This window comes from Pogona vitticeps, chromosome 1 (genome assembly GCF_051106095.1).
Source record: "Pogona vitticeps strain Pit_001003342236 chromosome 1, PviZW2.1, whole genome shotgun sequence".
Classification (NCBI taxonomy): Eukaryota; Metazoa; Chordata; class Lepidosauria; order Squamata; family Agamidae; genus Pogona; species Pogona vitticeps.
In genome coordinates, this window is record NC_135783.1 from 206,536,060 (window position 1) to 206,553,015 (window position 16,956).

General features: G+C 38.6%; 1 protein-coding gene and 1 non-coding gene across 5 annotated transcripts in view; one reads left to right on the plus strand and one right to left on the minus strand.

Annotated features, from left to right (window-relative positions):
- GALNT3 (polypeptide N-acetylgalactosaminyltransferase 3) overlaps nt 1–9,502 on the plus strand; it is a 32,329-nt gene extending 22,827 nt beyond the window's left edge. For 3 of the 4 annotated variants that reach the window (XM_020789423.3, XM_020789422.3, XM_020789421.3), the window contains exons 8-11: nt 3,116–3,247; nt 3,336–3,437; nt 6,506–6,658; nt 8,300–9,502. In XM_020789423.3, the coding sequence (XP_020645082.3) occupies nt 3,116–3,247; nt 3,336–3,437; nt 6,506–6,658; nt 8,300–8,422 (510 nt within the window). In that variant the 3' untranslated portion in view covers nt 8,423–9,502. Of the gene's footprint in view, nt 1–3,115; nt 3,248–3,335; nt 3,438–5,335; nt 5,427–6,505; nt 6,659–8,299 lie in introns of all 4 variants that reach the window. The other variant, XR_013545814.1, reaches the window with a different exon arrangement.
- On the minus strand, nt 2,019–2,181 carry LOC140703518 (U1 spliceosomal RNA). Its single transcript, XR_012082868.2, has one exon. It is a non-coding gene; the product is annotated as a U1 spliceosomal RNA (small nuclear RNA).
- Nucleotides 9,503–16,956: the final 7,454 nt, after the last annotated feature.

Genomic DNA, 16,956 nt, shown 5'->3' on the forward strand with positions numbered 1-16,956 from the left:
TTTTGCTGTCATAGTGAAGCAATGCTTTGGTTTTGGATGAGGAAAAGAAGTAATAGCTATTTGCTTGGGTACAGTGTGCTAGAAAAACAACAAAATGTATAAAAGGACTATTAGAAGCCTGCAAAAAAAGTTCACGCAAAACTCTTGATAGGTCGGTTCTGTAGTGGCTATATTTCTAGCTGTTCACAAGATTGCACAGGAAGACATTTTTGGATTCATTATTACTTCTTTCCTTGGTGCTCTACCAGAAAGTGTTACATGAGCAAAACACACGTTCTGCCATGTCAGAAGGGCACATTTGGATCCAGCTCACTGGTTTGGAAAATGACAGGTGCATGGGGAATAGGGGATATCCTCAAAGGCTCAACATACAAGATGCCTTCTCCTTAATAGAAACATACAGTTTATATGTGTCTTGTTAGAATCATTAATTTACCTTCCCTTTTGCACAGTGTTGCAATTTAAAAACAAAAATAGAGGACAGAACTCTTCAAGATCTTATTCAGATTGTGAATTGCTGCAGCATAACTTCCTTGTTACAGCTAATGACATTGTCAGAGCTCTTCTGTGAAGCAGCTGTTACTGGGTTTTTTTTGTATCACATATAAACTAATAGGCAGTGTATTGAGTTTTCTGTGTACAATGGTGCCTTGCTTGACGATGTTAATTCGTTCCAGCGAAATTGCTGTAGAGTGAAAACATTGTCAAAAGAAACGGAAAAAAAACATTGAAACGCATTGAAAACCGTTCAGTGCATTCCAGTGGGCTGAATGCCTGCTCGTCCAGCGAAGATCCTCCATACAGCGGCCATTTTCGGTGCCTGTAAAGCGAGGAATCCGTCCTAGAAAACAGCAGGGGGCCATTTTCTTCAGCCGGTGGCCATTTTGAAACCCAACGATCAGCTGTTTGCTGATCGTCGTAAAGCGAAAATTGGTTCCTGAAGCAGGGAACCAATCATCGTTAAATGAAAAAAAACCATTTAAAACATCATTTTTGCGATCACAAAAACTTAATCGTATAGCGATTTCCTCGTTAAGCGAGGCAATTGTTAAGCGAGGCACGACTGCAATGGCTGTGATTCAGTGAGGCTGAATTTAATATTCTTTTGTGGTGAAATGAGCTATGAGGATTGCTAGCGACATGACCTTGCAGGATTTCTTGTAGTGTTCTTGCCTTTGCTTCAGTGTAAAAACTCATTGTTTTTCTCCATCATGCTCTTTCATAGTTTCAGTCTGTGGCAGGATGCCAAGAAAACATTTTACCACTTTAGTCCTGTTATCATCACTTAATATATTGGTATCAGTTGAATTACACAATTTAGCTTCATTTGGCCTGCTCAACATTCAGAGGCTTCGATTTGAGAGAACAGGATTTATTTTAGTATGGGATCTCCTTTACAAACATTGGTCAAAATCCTATTGGTTACTTACACTAGCATAAGGGCAAGGATACAAATTGCAGTGGCAAATTGCCACTAGTTAACCATTTGCCACTTGTATCCTATGTTGTGCACCAATCTAAACAACAGGATAGAAGGTAGAAGATACAGTGGTGCCTCGCTAAATGATTGCCTCGCAAAAACAAGGAATTCGCTAGACTATGACTTTTTTGAGCGATGTTGTGTTTCACAAAACGATTGTTCCTATGGGCAATTTTCACTGGACAATGTTTGGGTCCTTGCCTTGCAAGATGGTGTTTTTTTAAAGGTGTTTTTTTTTACCCTGTTTCGCAAGACGGTTCCCCCCCCCAATTGGAGCACATTAATTACATAAGACCTACTTTTTTATCCCAAAAAATGGGGGCGAAAGTGTATGCTGCTGTTTTTCCTGGAAAGCCAGAAGCATATACTTTCTCCCCCACTTTTTTGGGATAAAAGTAATATGTTTCAAAGGGGGAAAACCATCTTGCAATGCATCACCAATGGGACTGTGGCTGCAAATTTAAATGGTAGAGGAAGGTGAAAGCAGTCAAGAACCAAAGGCTAAAGAGATTGTAAAAAAAAAAAAAACCCAAACAAAACAGAAATCACAAACATAACGCCCCCATTAACACAAATTATATAATTGAATTCCCCACATTTGGGGAAATCACGGGTCAACAGCACACCCAAAGTGTAATGGATGAGCCTCTCCCTGGAAAAACCATTTTGACAACATGGCATTTCCCCTACAAAGTATGAATTAGAACGGCCCTCACATCTCCTACCCCCTTCTGTCCCCTGACCCCCCAAGTTATGGTGACCCCCTGGCTGCACCTCCCACTCAGTACAGGGCTGCACAGCCTCAGTCCTGCCAGAGGCCAAGAGAGCTCAGTGTTTTGGGGTGCCCTGCGGGACCCCCATCAGGGGCTAGGTGTTCCTCCCACAGCTAATACCTGTGCACTAGAGGATTGTGGGGGGAACACCTAGCCCCTGATGGGGGTTCCGCAGGGCACCCTAAAACACTGAGGAGCTCTCTTGGCCTCTGGCAGGACTGGGGCTGTGCAGCCCTGTACTGAGTGGGAGGTGCAGCCAGGGGGTCACCATGCCTTGGGGGATCAGGGGACAGAAGGGGGTTTGACTCCTTTTAACCTCTTTCTCTGTTGCTGGAGAGAGAAAGATGGAGAAGGCTATCTGAGACCCATTGAATTTCCAAAAACAGTGCAGGTGAGGGGATTGCTTTTCTCCAATATGGTATGGGGAACTGTGTTTTGCAAGATGATGTTTTCTATGGACAATTTTTTGCTAGACATTGATTTTTTTTCCCAATTGGAATGCATTAAATGGATTTCAGTGCATTCCAATGGGGAACTGGGTTTCACAAGACAATCTTTTCACAAGGTAGAAATTTCCATGGAATGAGTTAAAATTGTCTTGCGAGGCACCACTGTATTTCTAGAAGGTGTGACTTTTGTCATTTAACAGCAGGACTGGAGAGTGAGACAGTATGAAAACGACAGTATGATAGTGTGCCCCCATCAAACAGTGACTCCAGCTCTGCTTTAACACAAGCATTAAACTTTGCTTAACCTAATGTAATTTACTTATACTTTTGTTTCTGCTTTAAATAGAAGGTTATGTTTTAATGACACATCATTTCCACTGGTGGTATAACATTTATTACTCTTGTTTCAACAGAAATCTTTTGGTGATCTCTCAAAAAGGCACGACTTAAGGCAACGATTACAATGTAAAAATTTTACATGGTACCTTAATAATGTTTTCCCTGAGGTGTATGTACCAGATTTGAATCCTCCATTATCTGGATTTGTGAGTATCCTTTTCTCCTGAGCATAAAGGTATAGGCTTTTGTGATGCTATTGTGCACTCACATGCCCATTTAAATTATTCTGTTTAGTTAAAAAATGTTGGAAGAAGAGCCTGCCTGGATGTTGGAGAAAATAATCTTGGTGGCAAACCACTGATTATGTATACATGCCACGGACTTGGAGGAAACCAGGTAAATGTCTTGTTTTAGTTTTGTGTATCTAATTCATAATTTTGTGGGGTTTTTTCATGCCAAGACCAAATTCTTTAGGATACACTGAGTGATCAAGCTGCTTCCATCCATGGACTTGGGATGGAGGCTATTGGCCCTCCTCCCTTCAGCCCCCCTTTGGTCCCCAGAAGGCTACTCTGTAGTTCTGGGAAACTTCTAGAGCCAACTTTCAGGTGGTACACAGGGCTTCAAGGGGGGGGGAGAGAAGTTTCTCACTGTGGCACTGCACGTGATAGCACACAACTGGATTTAGATCCAGGTTTTAAATTTAACAAATTCCCAGGGCTAGAACGTTAGTAATGTCAAATCACAACCACACCGATGACTTGTTTTCTGCAGTTGTCAATGTTATACAGTCAACCCTCGACTTATGAACTTTTTGATTTATGAACGGCTCCATTGGCAAAAATTGGCATCGACTTGCGAATGGAGCCTTGACCTACAAACGAGGTCGAGGCTCCATTCGCAAGTCAATGCCATTTTTTGCTAACAGCTGTTCGTAAATGGCTCCCTGCAAAAAGGCAGGGAGAAAGGGCTGGAAATTCGAATTTCCAGCCCTTTCCCCCTGCCTTTTTCCTTTTGAAATGCTGGAATGAATTAAGTCCATTCCCATTATTTCAATGGGAAATGGTACTTCGACCTACGAACTTTTTGACGTATGAACGTCGTTCCAAAACGGATTAAGTTTGTAAGTCGAGGTACCACTGTACTGAGATGCACAACTCCATCAGTGTTAGTCTAATATGTCTTTTCATATCTTTCAAGGTGACCCACCTCTCCAGTAGCATGTTAACATTTTCTCTGGAATGAAGCTAATATGTTCATGGGGAAAGGATTGCTCAGATAAAGAAGTCTGAGTTTATATAACATGTTAGACATATAAAGTAATATTCCTGGTATCAATAGTGTTTGAATTATTTTGTCAGTATTCATGTACATTTTATTCATCTGATGAAAGAAAACTGTTCTCTGGCTTGTTATAAGAACTGCATATTATTCACATATCCAGTAGTGCAGCATGTGCATACTTAGGTAATATTAAGCAGGGACCCTCACAATGCTTCTAAACAAGAATATGGCTTCCACCCATTTAATTATATAAGCGTCTACTGTGGGTGTAACTGAAAATGCAAATGAAATGAATTGTACATCCCCAAATGCTAGTTCCAATTCCCCAGGCCTGATGCTACTTGCAGTCCCAGATAACCACTCCTTTTCCTTTGTCTTGACTTGAAGTCAGGGCAGATGCAAACATCATTTTAGTTCCCACACAGTGTTCCTGAAGTTGACATAGATAGCGTCACATGGTGACAAGAGGGAGCTGGGGGCATTATTCAGGAATTAAAATATCAGCCAGAACAGTGTGTTCTGTGTCACTGTCAGCATGGCAATGGTAAACCACCAGCAAACCATTGCATCCTGCACCTTCTGGCTACCAAGGTAAGGAGAGTTCCCCTCCCCCAGCATTGCCAACCTAACTCTGCAGTGTAAGTATTTATCGGAATACTGTAGTTTGATACATGCTTCTTGTGTATAGGATAAGCATTTCCTGTCACGTTGTATATCCTGAGTATAGAGAGGGAAAGGTGTAGAACTCAATCTAAATATTGCTTCTGAGTTTGAATACATTTCTCGTTCTTGAATCCATAAAACACATATTGATATCTTGGATAATGTCTCCAGTGTTATTTTAGCTGTTGCACTGGTTTCTGACTCTCTGCTGTGTGCCCTTTGTCTCTTCTTCAGCTTTTTGTCTGTCCCTTTCTCTGTTCTGTAGGAACACTCTTCATTTCTATCTTGATAATTTAACTCTTCTCTCTCCCTCTTTCCTCTCCTGCTACTTTTTCCTTTGTTTCTAGAACTTTTGATGTCAAGGAAGATACCGATGGGTGACTGAGCAGCAAGGCCCGAGTCATTTGTCCTGTCATACTTAAAGCCTCATGCTGGGAGGTCAGAGTGGTCTTCCCTACACTAAAAACTAGTTACCATTTTGAGCCTATCTGAATCCCTAGAGAAAACTTGTAAACACATTGCATGAAACAGGGATTGTTCGGAACTTACTTCATCATCTTAGCTTTTGTACCTCTGAAAATGTCACTAGACATACCAATCACTAATAATTTTATTAAATCTGCCTGCAGTGGTAAAATAACACCAAAGATGAAAGTAGTTGCTGTCTTATTATGTAGCCTTGTTACAATCTGTCCTTCAAAAGATGTTGATAATAAATTTATTGATTAACCAGTGATACCTAGGAAACTATTTTAGTAGACTTTCCTACCAATTTCAGAGTAGAAGAAAAATGATGTAGTGCTTTCAGACAAGCTGGTTAGTTTGAATACTCTGTTGTCAAGGGTACTGTTCTAACGGTCTTTTATCTGTGTGTTGAAGCCAAGGCAATCTACTCTGTGCAGTTAAGAGATTGCCAACATATGATAACAGGAAAGTTGCTTCAACTTTGTGTAAATAAAGGCATCTTGAGTGCAATGCAGCCCAAGTTAAGCAGGTTTCCCTTGTTTCAATTACAGCAAGCTAATCTTGTGCTTAATTCTTCCTTTGAAATAATTTCGGCTTAAAGAGTGCTTAACTTTGGTTGATTACACTTCTTTAGTTCGGCATTGCTGTGTAGCTGGCCCACAATTTTTTCCCTTAAAGTATAGGCACAATAAGTATGTTAACAAGGATTAATAGACATTGTACAAATTTTCTGTGCTAACATTGCTTTCCACAGATTTGTTTTATTGGAACCCTGCCTTCTAGTTGTCCCTCACCCCAGTACTCCTCTGTTTTATGTATTGAGATGAAATGAAATCCAGTATTTTCAGTATTCATTTTTAATAGCTTGTATTATATTCCATTACATTTGCCAGATGTTGTTGTGTGGTGTAATATACCTACAAATATTAAGTTTGCAAAACTTAATGAATTTGTCTAAACATTAATTTGAAGTGAAGTTGACACTATTAAGTTGTATAATTGCATTTGGGGTGATTTTTATTTTTTTGACTGGCTGGCCTTTGTTTATGCAGTACTTTGAATACTCTGCACATCATGAAATTCGACACAATATCCAGAAGGAATTATGCCTACATGCTATTCAAGGAGCAGTGGAACTCCGTGAGTGTGGCTATAAAGGAAAGAAGAGCAGACTTCCTATAGAAGAAAAATGGGAGATCAGAGAGGTATTTTCTTCCAAACAATTTAGTTTGAATGTATAGATCTTTATATGTAGGCTTGTATGGTGTACATTGTGATTCCACCACCCACAACCAGGTGCAAAAAGCATATCCTTAGTTAGAATTGATGCATTCTCAGCTTAGCTATTTATGTATCAGAACTGAATTCAGTCATTCCATACAAAAATCAACTGTTAGTTGCCCTCAAGCTTTCTTCATTTTTTCGGTACAGTTTATGGCAGAAAAGAAATTATTTTCTTCTTTTAGTTAGCAAACTGGAATTCAAAAGTCCACAGCTCCACAAAGCAGCTGCTGGTGAAAAATATATCTTTTCCTCCCCCCAAATTAATTAAATTTAGGCACTAGTTAGCTTTTGCATGCCTTAACCTTACAGGTCATTCCTACCCAAAGATGCTCAAAGGAGATGAGAGGTCCAAGCATGTGCAGAGCTTCCCTCCTACCTACTCCTCTCATTCTTTAGAGCCATACTTTCAGGTATTCTTTGTAGTACAGCGAAGCCTTCTGTAAATATAGCAGCAACTACATCTAGATAAGGGACGTGGTGGTGCTGCCGGTTAAACTGCAGAAGCCTCTGTGCTGCAAGGTTGGGAGACCAGCAGTCATAAGATCAAATCCACGCGATGGGAGCTCCTGCCCCTTGTCCCAGCTCCTGCCAACCTGGCAGTTCAAAAGCATGTAAAAATGTGAGTAGATTCTCCCACCTAGATCTACTTGAGTCACTCGCTATAGCCAACAAAGACGGCTGAGGGGCCTGACGCTGAGAGAGGCCTGGAAAGAAAGAACAAGAAACCGGGCCTTCTCGGCAGTGGCCCCTCGACTTTGGAGCAGCTTGCCACCAGAGATCTGCCTGGCACTCTCGCTGGGTGTTTTCAAGAGCCAATTAAAAACTTGGCTCTTCAGGCAGGCCTTCCTTCCTGCTATTTGATTTCCACTTTTCTTGGGTTTTTTGTTGTTGTTATCTTCCCACCTTGATTATATTATTATAGATTTTAATTGTTGTTTTAAACCCGTTTTGCGCACAATATATTGTGAGCCGCCCTGAGTAGATTCCTGTCTAGAAGGGCGGGATAAAAATCTAATAATAAAATAAATAAATACATAAACAATACATCCCTCAATTCCCAGCATACCAAAAAGAACATAGACTGACACATTAAATTAAATAATAAAAAAAACAGAATCTAAGTATAAAACAACTGATGGCTTCCACAGTCACCTAATGGGAGGATGTCACAGAATGCTTCCCTGAACAGCTACGTTTTTGTTGAGCATTTGAATGTGTTCAAGGAAGGGGCTGGATGAATCTCTAGGGAGAGCCTGTTTGATAAAGATTGGGGTCACAGCTGACAAGGCTCAATTTTTAGTCATGGCCTTTGATGCTTCTCTAGGAGTGGCTACCCACAGTAACAACCTTGCCTTGAGAAGATTGGGTGGGGCAAGCAGAGGTTCTTAGCTGGAGGCATTCCAACATGTAATGAGATCCCAAACCATAGTTTTCTGTTCAGCCTACTTCAGGGTTTTATAGTGAGGATATAGTGGAGGTGGAGAACCTCACATACCACCCTAATCTCCATGGGCAAGGAGTGAAATTAATATTTTGTCTTTTTTCCCTCACACTCATTCCAGGGCCAACTGCTGTACAACGCAGCGTTAAAAATGTGCCTGACAGGAAACAGAGAACATCCAAGCATGGTACCGTGTAATCCCTCTGACCTCTTCCAAAAATGGATTTTTGAACAAAATAATTAAAACCACCTTTTGGCAATTAAGAGATGTTTTCTTAAAAAATAATAGCATCTCTTTCAAACTTAGAGTGATTTAACTGAAATTGTGCACAACTAGGTGGCTGTAAACTATTTAAAAGTGTGTTCAGTTAACAGTAAATCCAAAGAATACTTAGGTTTTTCAACTGCTGAAAAAAATGTTTACATAACACTGGAATTTTCCAGTATAAATTGCTTATATAAAACCTCTGTTCTTAAGATGTTGTAATTCCCTGTGGTTTGGGGATAGTTTGTAATGGTTTTAGATACATATATTCTTGTTAAAAACTTTAGGGACACATAGAATGAAGAAGGGGAAATAATGCAATTATTTTTCTATAGTAAGTGAAAGAAATATAGTGCCTTATCAGTATCATTTTTCATTTTAAACTGTGATGATTTTCTTTTAATGGCCCACTCTGTAATACCAGACTGCACACTTGTAAGCATGTCTTAGAAATACCTTCTAAGTATACCAGTTCTTTTGAAAGTACTGTATATAATTCTCCTACCACTGCTAAATTAAAAGCAGTCCCAGGCTATACTGTTGATCTCCAGGTATCGTTGCTGTTCTCTTGAATCTCTGTATGCTGTGGTTTTGCTGTTCCTTTGTTCAGTGTTTACCAATATTGAACTTTTAGATTCCAAAATTGTTTATAAAATAGTTATTTGTTGATATGAAAAATATTCATAATTTCTCCTGATGTTACGCATTATTTGACCATTCTTGTGTGTGTTTTTAAATATTATGTACATATTCCAGATTTCTATATTTGCTATTCCCCTTTCTTCTCTTAAATTTACTATTTTTTGTGAAATCATTTCAATTCAGAGCTAATATAAAACAGTGTAAATAAAATAGTGTTTTCATCAGTAACATGCAACACTGATGTAACATTCTGGATGTATGCTTTTGATTTCCACTTGCCATGAATTTTAGCTAAATGTCTTGTTGATCATAAATGCTGTAGTACAAACCTCATCCTCATAATTAAAGCTTAATGAACACAGCAACAGAGCCCTATGACCAGCGTTGAATAAATTGTTTTAAACTTTTGCAGGCAAAGTATAGTTGTGTTGAAGGTATTTGCATTGCACATCCCATGGGTGTATGTATGTAAAGGAATGGACATCCTGATGATCACAGTGAGAATAGGAGAACAAAGGCAAAACCAGATGTTATAGGTAATGTGTACCTAGCTCGTTTGTAATGTCAGTCCAGGCAGAACAGTCCTTTTAAAAAAAGTCTAAAATTACTTGTCCTGTTTATTCAGAATGGATTCCCAGTGTGGTATAGTGGACAGAGTGATGGACAAGGATTGTGGAGAACAGGGTTTGAATCCCCACTTGACCATGGCCTTGATGGCACAGAACACACACACCACACACACACAAACACACACACACCGATTCAGAAATGGATGTTCTTCCGCAAGTGGGCTACCCAAGAAATCTGACTAGAAGCTTCACTTAATCCTACAGTATTCAGAGCTTATTTTCATACTTTTACTCTGATCTTGCCCTCTTCATTCCTGTGGATCAGTCTCTCCCATCCCTTTTCTCTAGCCTTCTCTCCCTGTACCTTTCATTTGCTGCTTTGGAGATCTGGCTCCCCCTTCCTAGGTTCTAGTCCTAAAACACTTTCATTTCTTGACCCCTCCTAAAAGTCTGAGCAGCTCAATTAATGGCAGCCAATCCTCCCTTCCACATCTCCCTGAATTGTCCTTACAATCTGCATCCATGGTACTCCTAGAGTTCATAATCATCCTTACATGAAGGTAACAAGCAATTCCCAGGAGATAGCAAGGGAACCATGACTGTTAGGTGATATAGATATGCTCTCAAGAAGGCTTATTCTGAGCTGAATGGAAAAATTGGGGATCTCAAACAAGAATGATGGGTGAGATGAAGAAAGGTTAGCAAAATGGGGGTACAACTCATAGATGAGATCCTTCCCATCTTTGAACAGTATACTGTATTGAATTTATCTGATCCCTTTACATATCCATACATTTCCATTTGACAGCAGAGTCCATTTGTTCCTTTTGCATCACTCTGTATAAGAGATGTCATACATCCAATATTATGCAGGAAGGCTACAAGTTTCCAAAATACACCATTTTGTCATGTGTCAGCCCTCAAATATTTTTATTGATGTGTAGATTTTTTTAAAGATGCACTAATAATGCAAATTAAATAGTGAAAGGATAACAGTCTTTGCTTATGAAAGGAACATACTATTATGCAGGTTACTAGATTAAATGAAGCAATAGTTTTTCAAACTGCTCGCTTTTGAAACACTTTAAATGCTGATTCAGTGAATTAACCAGCAGAGGATGCTATTGCAAGATAATTTTCAACAGTGTGACAATGCCTTTCTCATCTCTGGTTCTCATCAAAATTTACTTGATAAGGAAGGGTGGTTATGCTTATGAAGAGCAAAACTTTCCCTCCTTGTGCAGTGAATGTAATTGCAATTACTCGTGGAAGTATATGATTGTGTGTTCTGAATACACAAAAACAAAGGCAGGCAGGCAAAGAGTGCATGTAAAGCAACAGAGGGCTTAGCCAGATGGGAGTTTATTCTGGAGTTGTGGGAGTGCAAGCATTTCCAGAATCTGTGTCCAGATCATACCACTGCATTTTCAGAATACAAGTATCCAGACACCCTTTCTCTTATAGTGATATTATGACTGCCTTCCCCTCAGGCTACACCATTAACTCTATAAGCTGCAAAAATGAGGTACAAAGAGATAGGACACAAAAGGAGGAAAATGTGAGCCATTGAAAACACTATTTTTCTTCTACCTCCAAGACTGTGTGTGTGCGTGTGCGTGTGCGTGTGTGTGTGTTTTTAATTCTCATTGCCTTATTCTGCTCCAATTCTTTCCTGCTATTTGTTCCAAAATATGTATATGTCTGGGGGGGGGGGAACCAGGACAGGGAGCTCTATTATATTTGCATTTTTAAATTCACATCCCCTCCCCCAAATGGGATAATCACAGCAGTTCTTAATTTAAACAAAATAAGTCAACAACTGCATGAGCAAGAGACTTCAGAATAGAGCCAGATATCAGAAGCCATCTCGGAAGTTATTTTTTTTACCTTAAAGACTTGTTGGAAGCTTACTGATGGATTCCTATTACAGCAAAGCACTGAAAATGCTTCATCTGATGAAGTACTGCAAAAGACCGGTGAAGACCCAATACAATACAGACAAAAGGAAATCGTGGTATTGAAACAGATACCTTGGAGAATAAGAGAGGGGAGGAAACAATATCAATTTTTGACTACCAAACTAAATAGGAAAGGAGTGAATTTTAGATGGCTGGTACCTGAAGGGATCCTGATGAATTGGAACTCAAGAAGATTTAGGCTTGACTCCATACATAAAGCAAGAGAATTCCTTGAAAAACATATAACTTTCTTTGAAGAAGAAGCACAGGGATAAGATAGAAATGAAGAAGAAAGTAGAAAACAGAGAGACAACACCAGAAGAGGAGAGTGAACTAAGTGAAGAGAGTAGGAAAAAGGATATTGGACAAGATCTGAACAAAATACAAAGAGAAAAAAGGAATACCAGGGCAACAAAACCTAAATATAAGTAAACAAGATGGAGAACAAAATTGGGATCTTCTCAGTGAACATCAACAGCCTGACTGCACCAAGAAAAAGGAATCATGTATTTTCAAAATTACAAAAAACTAAAACAGATCTAATCAATATATAATTCAAGAAACACACATTAAAAAGCAGGATTACAAATATTTGATTTACCCGAAGATTGGGAAACTCTACTACTCAGCTCTACAATAAAAGAAAAGAGGGGTAGCTTTATATGGGAAAGAAACGCTAAACTCTAAACATATCTATTCTGACGAAGAAGGGAGAATCTTAATGGTAGAAATAACAATAAACTAAAAAAAGATTTTTGATGATAGCAATATATGTACCTAATAGTAAACAAGAAAAATTCTAGAAGCACGTAGTGGTGCTTTGCTTGACGAGGATAATCCGTTCCAGCAAAATCGCTGTAGAACTAAATCGTTGTCAAGCGAAAGTAAAAATCCCCTTGAAATGCACTGAAAACTGGTTCAGTGCGTTTCAATGGGTGAAATACCTCAGCGTCTAGCGAAGATCTTCCATAGGGCGGCCATTTTCCAGTGCCTGCAAAGCGAGGAATCAGTCCTAAAACACAGCGGGGAGCCATTTTACACAGTGGAGGGCCATTTTGAAAGCCTGACGATCATCTGTTTTGATCGTCGTTAAGCGAAAAATCAGTTCCCAAAGCAGGGAACCGATCATCGTGAAGTGATTTTCCCCTATTCACAAAAACTTCGTTAAGTGATTTCCTCGTCTAATGAGGTAATCGTCAAGCAGGACACCACTGTATAGATTAAGAGCCTAATAAGTATTGCAGTTGTATTAACAAATGATTATAAACTGAACCCAGGTGACACAGTGTTAATTAAGCATGGATGGATTTTATAAATAATAATAATTTTAAAAAGAAAATTTTAAAAAAGAAAATAATTCATCTGATTTTCCCTCCCTATATTTTATTCATCTGGGAATAATCCTGAGCATGCACATTGTGGCTTTTGTACTAAGCAAAAGGTAACTCTTGAGATATATTAGCTGAGCGTTGTAGCCACAATGTCAAAGAAACCAGACATAAAGTTGAGTGAAATATTAGGCATGGCATTCTGTTAGCAGGCGTGGACACAGCTCTACAACAAGCCTCTCCCAATGCTGGTTTCTTCATTTTTGGAATTTGGTAGTCCAAAAATATGCACTTTAGAAGAACCATATTTCCATGGCTCAATAGGGAACCAAATTGGTGATAGGACCTACAATTCCCATCATATTAGTTTGTTCAGCTGATTAGTTCGATGGGAGACAAGAAGTTGCCAAAAAAAGAAGTCAACAGTATCAAGAGGCTAGCTAGATTTACATGTTACAGACATGCCACTTCAAGAACTTGACAACTGGATGGGCAGAACATAGAACAGGTGGATCTCTTGATGATTTGCATTATACTGTACTGTTCTCAATTTTAGTTGTCTAATAAATAGAAAAGATTTTTTCCTGCCTCAAGTAAGCTGCTGAAATAAAAGACTGGAGTGTCAGGAAATGGACTTTTGTCTGAAAAGACTGAATTAGTTCAGATGCTGAAAGTGAATGCATTGTCTCAGGGGATATACTCAGAAGCACCTTGTTCTTTGAGTGTTTGTATGTTACGCTTGGATCTACTGGTGGACCTTAGTAAAACATAGCAGATAATCCAGCTAGATGTCTACACGGAGTTCTTTGGGATCTGAAGAAAAGGAATTGTTCCTTTAACTGTCCCTTCTGATTTTGAGCCATGACTGGTACTTACTTACAGCCTTAACAGTACTTCCTTATGGCATTTTGGAGCAATGGTAATGTGTTATTTAAATTTCCCATCCCAAGATATGATGTGCTACTGTTGTTCTGGATAATGGGCTACTAGTGCTCCCATTTTGCGTTTCCCATTAAGATATCCCATTATGATAAAGTGGTCCCATCTTCCGAGTACTTGCACCCAATGCCCATTCACTTTCTTTACAGATTATGGGGGCTCCCTTTAGTTACCTCTTCTCCTAAACCTGGTCATGCAACGGGATGGATCAAATACAAACTGGATATGCAATGAGTTTAGATTTGCACCTAAACAGAGAGTACGAGGATCTGAATTTGTAATTGTTTGTTATCAAACAAATGTGTTGGGAAATCTCAACATTCGCCATGTCAAAATGTGTAGTCTTGGTGTGTAAAATACTAAGTAACAGGTCTCGCTTGAGCTTTCTGGCAGTTGTAGTTAAGAAAAACAAACCCAATTTCTGGGTAACATTCATGCAGGGAAGGTCACAACCCATTCCCTAAAGGGACAGCACTAGTGTCTTTAAAGGTGGCTTGTGTGTCACAGACATTCAGCAGTGGCAACATGGGGGCTCTGTTTGCTTGTTTATGGCACTGACTGACTGATTGTTTCTGTACCATTTGCACCTCTTGTGAATTTTCTGCTCCTGTTCAGCTGCACTAATTTTTGCACCATCTGGGCTTAATGCTGGTTTCAGGCGGTTGTTTATGTTATGTTATGTTTGATGTTTTAATGACAGCTGCTTTTATGTAAACCACTCAGAATGGTGCTGTGCACTAATGGGGTGGTATATACCAGAAATAAAATAAATTTATAACCCAACATGGAATTCTATTGCTGGAATTTTAGTTAGAATCATAGAAATGTGAAATTGGGAGGGGCCTACAAGGCCATCAAGTCCAACCCCTTGCTCAATGCAGAAATGCAATCAAAGCATATCTGCCAGGTGATTATCTAAGTTAGAACATACAGGACAGGTGAACTCCCACCTGTTAAAAAACACAATGTGGATTTTGAGATGGTGCAAATGGATAAGCCTTAAATGGGTTTCAGCTTATTAAATAATGAGGAATAATACTTTATTCCTTATGCTGTAACTTCAAGAGGCATTTAAGACACCCACCCACCCCCAATACAGAAGAGACAGGAGCTCATGTAATGTAGAAACCTGATTTACTCTGTTGCAAACAAAGGGACAATAAATATATATTGTACAATATATAGTAAAAATACAGCATAATACTAGTGCCACTAAGAAAAAAAATAACCTACTTTTAAGACTTATAAATGCTTATTTTTTAATATATACATTGCAGAAATAAGCCACAATAAATACATCAAATTACATATCATTCATCATAAATACTGAAAATATAAATACAGAAGGATACAGTTAAAATAAAGATTACAGCATAAGGTCCAAGTTAAGGTTTTCTTTTTTACCTACATTACCCTTTTGGTATTTGTGAAGTTGCAAATTACAGTATAAAGCGAATCAACCCATGAAGGGTATAATATCAATTATAGTGTGTTTGTGTGTGTGTGTCTATTGAGTTTTACATTAACATTCTGTTCTTGTCTAAAAATGAGGAGGGGGAAGATAAAAATCTTAATGAACAGAAATCTGCAATGATTTCCATAATTTTCTTCTTTAAGACATAATGTCTGTGAGTGCCCTGGTCTGGCTAGAGAGATCACAAAACCCCAATGGATTCTATCTTTTTACTGCAACTCAATGAAAGGCTTTGGCAGTGGCGTAGAGCTTCAACCCTTAATAAGCAAGTCAAGAGGCCTATCCATCATGCTTTAAAGGGTGTTTAATAGTAGGATAAGTTTGTGTATTTGCCCTGAAACTCTTAATTGAAATTGTTAACATTATTTACAAGTGTCAAGCAGCTATAATGATTAGAATCTGCATCACCCACTTAAATCATTAATCTGGAAATTTCTTTTTCTCAAGTACAGATCACTGGAAAAACTGTTGGACCCCCTCTAAATACACAGTCTTTTATACACTTCATTTATTGAGAGTGTTCCAGATCACAAAGATAATGCCTATTTATTTCCATATGTCAGTGGCTACTGAAAGAAGGGAAAAAGACGGTGGGAGGAGGCAAGTGACAGATATTCTATAGAGCTAATACTGTGTTAAAGTGATTTCTTATAAATGTGTCCTTTTAAAGACATTGATACAATTCTCATCTTATTTATGCAGGGCAAGTCAATATAAGTAGATTTTTTGCAACTGCTTTACTGTGTCAATTTGAAACTTCTGCCTACATATCAATGTTTCTGTTTTTCAACCACTGTTCTACCATTCTTAAATTTATGGTTAAAGAATGTCAAATATTTTGCACATGGTGAAATGCACTAAACTTCAGATGCATTTCTGTGCAGTACTTCCCCAGTAAATGAAATGAAGATGCAACTAAAATGACTTGGTATGTATGAAGTTAATGTGCCAATCTTTCAAATTAATCAATAAGAAACAATAAAAGCTTTGAAAATATATGTCACAACTATATAACATAAGACTCCCAGTTTTGAATAAATATGTTTCTGCAAATTTTCTTTGGAGAAAAAGCTTTAAAAGCACCACTCCATTAAACCTATGCATGATTTTTGTCTGCTCTGGAGTAGTGGTATTTTAACCAAAAATTTAAAATCCAGCATATTAAATTGAAGGTTTGAGTATTCTTCCCTTATTTGAAATCAGCTGATCTAAAGCATGGAATATGCAAGAACTGAGCACCAGGAGTGGTAATGCTGTAAGAAGAAGAAATACCGTATTTTTCGCACCATAAAATGCACTTTTCCCCCACAAAACAGGGGGGTGGAAAGTCTGTGCGTCTTATGGAGCGAAGAAAACAGATTATATTTTCCTGTTTTCTTCTCCTAAAAAATTGGTGCGTCTTATGGAAAGGTGCGTCTTATGGAGCGAAAAATACGGTACATGTTTGCCATACCATGTGACCTTGACCCTCAGATTCCACTAGGATGCATGTATCACTATTAAGTACAATGCTTTCTGTATACCCTGTTTCCCCAAAAACAAGACAGGGTCTTGTATTATTTTTTGCTCCAAAAACACATTAGGGATTATTTTCAGGGGATGC